This window comes from Lutra lutra, chromosome 10, assembly GCF_902655055.1.
Source record: "Lutra lutra chromosome 10, mLutLut1.2, whole genome shotgun sequence".
In the NCBI taxonomy this organism is placed as follows: Eukaryota; Metazoa; Chordata; class Mammalia; order Carnivora; family Mustelidae; genus Lutra; species Lutra lutra.
In genome coordinates, this window is record NC_062287.1 from 99076879 (window position 1) to 99086539 (window position 9661).

Genomic DNA, 9661 nt, shown 5'->3' on the forward strand with positions numbered 1-9661 from the left:
GAAAATAAGGATTATGTGGAAAGTCTCAGTTCTCAAGAGCATGAATCCTTGGTGAATTTAATTTTGAACAAACATCCTTGGGGACAAACTGTTTTAACAATTCAGCCAAGTAATTTGTTGTTCATTGTTGATTTAGTGCCCAATCATGTCTTTCCTTACCTGGGAGAAGGTTTCTCCTTGGGGATTGATGTTGCTGTCAAGAAGGGAAAAGAAACCATTACTTTAGTGGTCATAGACCCTATTAAAACAGTCATAGGAATGCTTCAGAAATAGCCCAAACAATCCAAAATATCCATTTCTTTGATTACCCAGATGTCTGCCTTATGGACAAAAAAATACTATTAAAGGCTTATTATTCAATTAATGTGGTCAGTTACACATAATAATGAAGTTTTGCATTTGATTTTTGATACATAATGTCAATGATGACTTTCAAATTCAATGATTCATCAGAAATCTCAACTGTATATTCTTGGTCAACTCCGGATATTTCCATAATCCAAACTGTTAAATGTTTTTGAAAGTTGAAGATGGTCATGCTTTGTGCAGGCAGAGAGAGAGAAATCCTTACGTGACAAAGCATTTCTGGCTGCAGTGACAAAGTTTGTCCTGATATTTTTTTCTGCAGCACACCAGGGTTGATGTGGTGGCAATCCTGTTTTACCTTCATCTAAAGAAGCCGTTATTTCCTAGGACCAAAGATAGAATTGTAGAAGTGTGGATTTGGAACAAGCGACCAAAGAGGAAAGAGAAAACCCAGGTAACATACTCAAAAAAACTCTTCACTGCCATAAGAATAGGGCAAAATAGACTTACTTGTAGTAAATTATGTGTCTTTTTTAAGCAACAGGTTTACCATTTAATCTAAAATATTTTATGCCAGATGCTCCAAGAAAAAGATAGTAAGTACATGCATTTTCTCTGTTTTATAAAATATTATTGGAATAAGTACAGTGTCAGTAATTTCATCCAACATTTTATATTAGAATTAGTTAAATATATATTAAGAGAAAGAAATCACATCAAAACAATACAGCTTCTCATATATATGGTCTTCGAAATAACTTTTTAAGATTACTTTTATAATTTAAAGAATCCAATGATTATTTTTGTGTCTTAATATATTGGATAATAGTAAGGATTATTATAGTCCTTTATAAATTGTTACCTTATGTCTAGTATCTTTAAATGTTCTGGCCCATCTAGACATATTATTTCATTGGCATTTTTTATTGAAGTAAAATACACATAATAAATTGTTGTGTATTCATCACCACCATCCATCTCCAGAACTTTTATCATCATCCCAAACTGAAACTCTGTACCCATTAAACAATAACACCCCATTTCCTCCTTCCCCTGCCCCTTGGTATTCATTGCTGTACTGTGACTATGACTGTTTATTTATGACTATGTTGACCTTATTGCACCTAGCATAGTGTCTTCAAGCTTTATCCATGTTATAGCATGTATCAGACTTTCTTTCCTTTTCAAGGCTGAATAATATTCCATCATCTATACATACCACACTGTATGCATTCATTAGCTTTTGGACATTTGGATTGTTTCTACCTTTCGGCTATTGTGAATAATGCTGCTATGAACATTGGTGTACGATTAACAGTTTGAATCTCTGCTTTCTATTCTTGTGTGTATATGTAAGATTACAGTTTGATATTTAAGATAGCAACCTTTATTACAAAGGGAAACTTAAAACTTATAATGTGGAAAGTTGAGGTCAGAGAAATTTAGTTACTTGTTAGACTCATTGACCTATAATATGTACACCTTATTAGAAAGTGAATTTTAGTGTCTGTGAAAATGGAATTCATGAATTTTACTAGATATGAAATCTACAGAAAATGCCAGTATCTATTTTTGCCTATGGGTTAATTATATGGATATTTCCTTATTTTTAGGGTCTTAAAATATTCTGAGTAAAATGGACACATTGTATTATGTACTCAGTTGACCTCTTATTTATAAAATGAAGACCCCCTTTTACTGAATTTAGATTTAATGATTCAGTGCAAAGAGGTGAATGAGATGTGGAGAAAGAGGAAATTTGCACACAGGGATGTGAATTGTAAAGAAAGCACATCTTCTGTAATCATATATGATAATGACCCAGTCAATCCATCCATCCCTCAGGGAATGCTCCTTTGTGTTATGAAATAAGATAGTGGACTTTGGGGAAACTCTTGTAATGTGGCACTAAAGTTACACGGGGAAACAAGGGTAAATAATATCTTGAATGTATTTAGTAACTATTACCTGTCAGATAGTTTCTGGAGAGCTTTATTTGCATTATTTTTAAATTTTTAAAAAAGATTTGATTTATTTATTTGACAGACAGATCACAAGTAGGCAGAGAGGCAGATAGAGAGAAGAAGCAAAGCAGGCTCCTGGCTGAGCAGAGAGCCAGCCAGATGCGGGGCTCGATCCCAGGACCCTGGGATCATGACCTGAGCAGAAGGCAGAGGCTTTAACCCACTAAGTCACCCAGGCACCCCCTTTATTTGCATTATTATATTTAATCTTTAAAACCGTCCTATGTGTTAGATGCCATTATGTTTCATTATGTAGACGATGTGAGTAATTTACTCAAGGTCACACTGTTGCTAAGTATGGATTCTGCAGCTTAGATTCCAAGATAGAATATAGAACCTGAATTCTCATAAAGTACACTATGGGCATCCAGAGCCACTCTTGCAAAATTATAAAACAAAACAAAACAAAACTCACAAAGATTATATTTGGGCTAGGCAATCTACACTCTCTGATTGTTGTTTTCTGTGCTTGTCCCCAGATTCTGTTCAACTCCATTCAGGTTTTAGAGGTAGCATTTTTCCTTCGCTATAAAGTAACTCATTTGGAAAATGTGATAGCTTTTTAAGATGTATCTTTTTAAAATTTAAAGAATTTTTAAAACATTTTATTTGTTTATTTGAGAGAAAGAGAGTACATAAGCCCACAAGCACCCTGGATGAACACAAGAGGGCAAGCACGAGGGTAGGGAAGGAGGGGTGAGGGACATGGGGGAAAGGCTTGAGGGAGAGGGAGAAGTAGGCTACCCACTGAGCAGGGAGTCCCTCCTGGGATGATCACCTGAGCTGAAGGCAGATGCTTAACTGATCCACCCAGGCACCCCATACAATGTATCTTCATTTTTTATCTGATGATCTGATTAGGTGTTTATTAGGACCTCAAAATTTTGGTGCTTCATTTTTATGGTCACTGCTCAACCATTAAAAAAAGCACTAGTTTATGTGGGGAACAGATTTTACTATACAGACTATTAAATAGAAACATTCAGATAAGTATTGTGATCATTGTTTCAAAAAGTTCTGGACTGAAATTTACAATTTCAGAGTCTACAATTTCCATTATCCTGCTGATCTGAAAGTCTTTCCCAGTGTTTTACACCTTGCATACCACACACCTGGGTTGTTTTTCTGTCTCATGTTGTTGAATTTGGTGTAGTATAGCTCTTAATTTATCTTATTGTGGGATAGTTATAGATTAAAGTTTTTGGAGCATTCCTTAGTGATTTATTTGTTATCATTGAATATGTTAAGAAATTTGAAATATCTCACGAATGTTGAAAGCAGATATATTTATTTTTAATAAAATACTATAATGGTAAAATATAGAATTTTGTATCGTTCTGAAGCAAATCATTAGTTTTCAATAGTCTAGAGTAATAATTATGTTCATAAGCACATTTTTAATAGTCAACTATTTATTGACTTAAAATGCATATTATATTATATGGCACACCGATAGATTCTGGTGATACCATTGTTAAAAAGATGTGTTTACTCTCCTGGAAGATCTAACAGATGACTGGGGAAAACACAGCTATAAACAAATGAGTGCTACAGGGCAAGAGGTTGGACCCTCATACCGGAAGTTATCTCTTGAATGCTCAGATGACCCCTATGCATTATGAGTATTTGTCATTATAAATGCAGACATAGCTTCATAACTGTGAGTGGGGATATTTAATTATGTATGTATGTGAATAACCTGCAGGAAGTCCCAAAGATGGAAGTCCTTTAAGCAGCTGGCCTCTTCTGATATATCTTAAGGTTCAGAATTTGGTTTTCTGGAAATGTAAAAAGTCTGAGCAGTGAGTCCTGGTACTGATGCTAGGTTACCCTCTGGTCTAACTCTTGATTGAAAGCTCAGGAAATCTGAAATTCTTCTACTTCCAATGCAGTTTCCCCAAACCAAACTCAATCAATTCAAAGCCTATTTCATTTAGTTTATGGTCTTTGCTAGTACTTATCTGCCTTTTCTGTTTTCTTTTATTATCTCTTTGCTACATTTTTATTCTCCCTCTCACATGTCTAGAAGCAGAAAGAATAGAATAAGGTTTCCTTCACAAATGATGGTTTACAAATGTAGATATTATAATGGAGCACATCTAAAATAATTTTGCCAAAACAAAGTTGCACATATTACATGTACAATTGGTCCTGGATTGTATCTGGTAGGCCTCATGGATAATTTTTTTTTCTCAAGTGAGAAGGAATGTCTTGTATTCCATACAGACTCGGAAAATCAAGAGCTAACAATATGAATGAAATATCTGGTGTAATCTAATTTATCACCTTAATAATCAAATAACCTTTAACACATGCTAATTCACTGTGGTTAGTATAAAAATGGTCCAGCAGTAAGTGCTAGCGTGTCATTTAAGATAAGGTTTTCCATGACTAGAGTTCAGAAACACATATCTCTGGGAAGGCTATAACCTTTCCAATAAGAACATGAGTTGGGACATGATTTTCCCAGGATGACTGACAAAAATTAACGTTTTGAGATTTTTAGTGTGGGATTCTTGCTACTATACCATGATTCTGCCTAAAATCTTTATGTTGGCATTATGAATTGAGCTACAGTTAGCAATAACCAATTCTAAAACATTTTGGAAAGTAGGGAAAATGCCTGGGTAGTACCCATTTACTTAAATTTGTACTATCCATTTTTCTCCTCTATAACCTCTGTTGTAATAAATACCAATTCCATTTGTGTGCGTATGTGTGTGTGTCTGTATTTTCAAACAAAGTGTACTTTTATGAGTGGGATGAATTTCTTTTTCTTTTTTTTTTTAAGATTTTATTTATTAGAAAGAAAGAGAGAGAGAGAAAAGAAGGGGGAGAGCACAAAAAAGGGGAATGAGAGAGGGAGAAGTAGACTCCCTGCTGAGCTAGGAGCGGGTTGTGGGGCTCAATCCTAGGACTCTGGGATCATGACCTGGGCTGATGGCAGATCCTTAACTGGCTGAACCACCCAGGCATCCCAGGGAAGAATTTAACGTACTGATCTCTTCTTAGATGGTTTCTTACATGTTTAAAATTCAGCTGGATTAAGTAAAGTTTAATAAATATTTAAGGGGCACTCATAGTATGTCTGGGTCTTTCACCGCAGCAGGTGACATATTTTTTTGATATTTGGAGCTCATAGTGAAGTCACTCAGAAAGGCAGTTATCTAAATGTCAGATAATCACTTTATGCTCCATGCACTAGATATTATTATGTAAACAAGGCTATTAAAGGTGAGCATGTTTTCATAGTCAATGTCAGAAACCCAGAAAGCATTCAAGAAAAGAAGAAATGACATACAAAATAAAAAATGAAGTATTCATAGGCAGGATTCTGATGAAAGCCGCTTCCTTGTTTTTTGGTAGGTCATGTCACAGATATGCCTACTACCATGTACCTCCCAGGTAGAGAACTGGTCTCCTTGTAGTTGATGCAAGAAATTTGTGGAAATGAAAGCAGAAACTGTGGGTGGTGATTCTAAACTTTCATTCTCTAGAAAGTCACCCTGTGTGAGGTCCTGTGGGGCAAATGCGGTTGAGTGCGGCAATGGTTTTTGACCTAAAGCATGCAATCCTCTCAAATTCATTATGGCCCTTTCATTTACAGACTCTGATGCCTGAGTTCAATGCCTTCCAAAGAATATATGGGAAATAGAAACAATGTGACAGAGTTTGTCCTTCTAGGGCTCACACAGGATCCTGAGGGGCAAAAAGTGCTCTTTGTCCCATTCTTACTCATCTACATTGTGACAATAATGGGCAATCTGCTTATCATAGTAACCATTATGGCCAGCCAGTCACTGCATTCTCCCATGTACTTTTTTCTTGCTTATTTATCATTTATAGATGCCATCTATTCTACTGTCATTGCTCCCAAGATGATTGTAGATTTGCTTTATGAGAAGAAGACTATTTCCTTCCAGGCTTGTATGACTCAAGTCTTTCTAGATCACTTATTTGCTGGTGCTGAAGTCATTCTTCTGGTGGTGATGGCCTATGACCGATATGTAGCCATCTGTAAACCACTTCATTATCTAATTATCATGAATCAGAGGACATGTGTTCTTATGCTGCTGGTGGCCTGGACTGGAGGCTTTCTGCACTCAGCGGTTCAGTTTCTCTTTATTTATCAGCTTCCTTTCTGTGGCCCCAATGTCATTGACAACTTCGTATGTGATATGTATCCCTTGCTGAAACTTGCTTGTACCAATACCTACCTCATTGGAGTTTCTATGATAGCTAATGGAGGAGCCATTTGCACTGGCATCTTCTTCATTCTCCTAGTTTCCTATGGGGTCATATTACACTCCCTTAACACTCATGGTTTGGATGGGAAACACAAAGCCTTCCACACTTGTGCATCCCATATAACTGTGGTCATTTTATTCTTTGTTCCCTGTATCTTCCTGTATGCAAGGCCTAATTCTACCTTTCCCATTGATAAATTCATGACTGTGGTTTTGACCTTCATAACGCCCATGCTGAACCCCATAATCTACACCCTGAGAAATGCAGAAATAAAAAATGCCATGTGGAAACTTTGGAGTAAAAATGTGACCTCAGTTGACAGAGGGCTGTATTGCTCATGCAGAACATGATATTCATTCTTTCACAGAATCAGGGACTGCTTTCATTATCAGTGATTACATCTTAAAAATGATTTCCTTTGGGTTAGTTAGCCTCTTTATTCTGAAATAGCTACATAAATTAATCTTTATCTAAATGGAGTATGTTACAACCCTTAGAAAGCAAGAGAATTGTGTAAGTTTAATCTCTGATCTATATAATCATACTGTGCTAAGGTTCTTCAGTGAGCAATGAATTTTTGTTTTATTTCAAGTTTTTGTTGGTGGAGTATGGTACCTCCCTGGTACTTAAAAATATGACCTAATAGAAATTATTCTCCTTAGTCCAAGAGAGTGTGATTTTAAAATTAAAAATTCACATTGTTAAAAAAAAACCTTAATCTAACAGTAGAAATAAATTCCCTGTCAAATTAACTAATTCGAAATTTCACAGCACATGTTCATAGCTGAGGATAGATCTATGAGAAGTGAACTTTATTAGCTTTATACTGTGATGGTAGCATATGGCTGATTTTCTATATCCTAATGAATTTTTGGGCAGAAAAATTAAATTGTTCAATGCATTGTGTGCATCTAGATATAAAGACTCTTCTGGTAGTTGAAATATACCTTTAGTCTCTCATATCACAGTAGACTGTCAGAGTCTACCTACATTTAATTAAGTTCTCTGGATATACTTTTTTTAAATTGTAATAAATCTAAGCATTTTGGGAATATGTTTTGTTTTACATATGAATGCCTTTCTCCTCTGTAAACTTTATGTTCTGGACTTAAGTAATAAGTCAAAAGTGACTTCTCTCTTTACAATTTCTCTATAGAAATTTTGGAGGTTGATTACTGTATTACAAAGGTCATTTCTGAAGGCCCTGGCATTACACTTTATCTTGCTGAGAGGTCAACTCTCAACACAGATTGGATATGAAATTGGTATTTTTTGCCCCCATCTTTCTTTCAATTTGTAATTGGATCCAGTGAGTGTATTTAGCAATATTAATGCTTCCATTTATTTAAAATGTATTGAATAAATGCCAGCCATGAAGAAATGTATTGAATAAATGCCAGCCATGAAGTTTTATTTATTCTTCAATGAAGGAAATAAAAACTAACCTAGGTATTTTAATCAGAAAGAAATCCCGTACAGTGGATTAAATACTTCAAAATGACCAGAATTGGAGGACCTACTACCTGGATACTGGTGTGAATGCAGTTGGGATCAAGGATTTACCACCAAAGCTATTATGCAGAAATGAGGAAGCTGGATTCAGAATGAAAGATGTGTGCATACACTTCTCAAAGTCCTTCCCTGTCCTGATTTTAAAAATAAAATAAAGAAAAAGTTTTAAAGTTTTGTTTCTTACATTTACATCTTTTACCCATATAGGACATAAATGTTCAGGTATGGTGTGAAGTAGAAATATACATTCCTTTTTATCATAAGAATAAATTTCCCAGAACATTTATTGAAAACCACTGAATTTCCCACTACCCTGCAACACCTCTACTTTTATATATAAAATATCTGTATATCTATTCTTCTATTTCTTAGCTTTCTATGTAGTTCAATTAGTTGATCCCTGAATAATAATATGGTATCTAAAGTGCTGCAATGTTTCAGATACCATTGCGATATAAAAAAAGTCCCCCCAATGTTTAGTAGCTGAAAATACCAGCAATCACTTCATCATTTCAGATTGTTTCAGTGGGTTAGGAATTTGGGAGCATTTCTGAGGTGGTAATTCTTGTTCAGGGTCTGTTGTGAGGTTATAGACAGAAACTGGCTGAGCCTGAGGTAATCTGAAAAGTTTTGTTACTCACGTGACTTGTACCTAGACTTTCAAGTCTTGAACAGTGGGAAATAGAACAAGTGTTACTCCTTGAAATCATAAGGTTGGGGTCCTATAGAACGGGTGTCCTTGTAAGGAGAGGAAGGGATGAGAGAGTTCTCTTTCTGAAATGTGTGCACAGAGGAGAGGCCATGTGAGGACAGTGTGAGAAGATGGACAATCTACAAGCTGGGAAAGGAGGCCTCATCAGAAACCAGCCCTGTTGCTACCTTGATCCTGGACTTCCAGCCTCCAGGACTGTGGGAAAAATCAATGTCTGTTTAATCCTCCCTCTCTGTAATATTTTGTTATGACAGCCCAAGCAGACTTTGATGATGATGATAAATAATCCAGATTTGGTGAATAAAGGCCTGAGTTGAATCACCATAATTCAGTTCATAAAGGTCATGGCTCCTCATCAAATCAGCATATGTGAATAATACCTAAAGCTAGAATTTTTTGAATGAAGGAATCATCAGGTATCCTTGAATAGTGTGTGATAGCACCACAAATAGGGGTGTATATCTTCCTCTTAACCTTTTTCTAAGGCATCTAAAACCATTTTGCCAGGGTAACTGTGCTCTGGAAAGAGAAATAGTCAAACATTTCTGGCAATGACTGGAAATATGTTGCAAATATGCTGATTTGATGAGGAGCCATGACCTTTATGAACTGAATTATGGTGATTCAACTCAGGCCTTTATTCACCAAATCTGGATTATTTATCATCATCATCAAAGTCTGCTTGGGCTGTCATAACAAAATATTACAGAGAGGGAGGATTAAACAGACATTGATTTTTCCCACAGTCCTGGAGGCTGGAAGTCCAGGATCAAACATGGTACAACACTTTTCAGGGATTTTTTATTTTAGAAATTTCTTAAATTAGGTAGATAACATTGTGGAACTGAAACAATAGAAA

The 9661-nt window shown here is 35.7% G+C and overlaps 1 protein-coding gene across 1 annotated transcript; it reads left to right on the plus strand.

Annotated features, from left to right (window-relative positions):
- Positions 1-5965: 5965 nt before the first annotated feature.
- On the plus strand, positions 5966-6928 carry LOC125078845 (olfactory receptor 4A15-like). The gene has a single exon (XM_047692053.1). It carries the CDS (start codon positions 5975-5977, stop codon positions 6926-6928), a length of 954 nt encoding a protein of 317 aa, XP_047548009.1. The 5' UTR covers positions 5966-5974.
- Positions 6929-9661: the final 2733 nt, after the last annotated feature.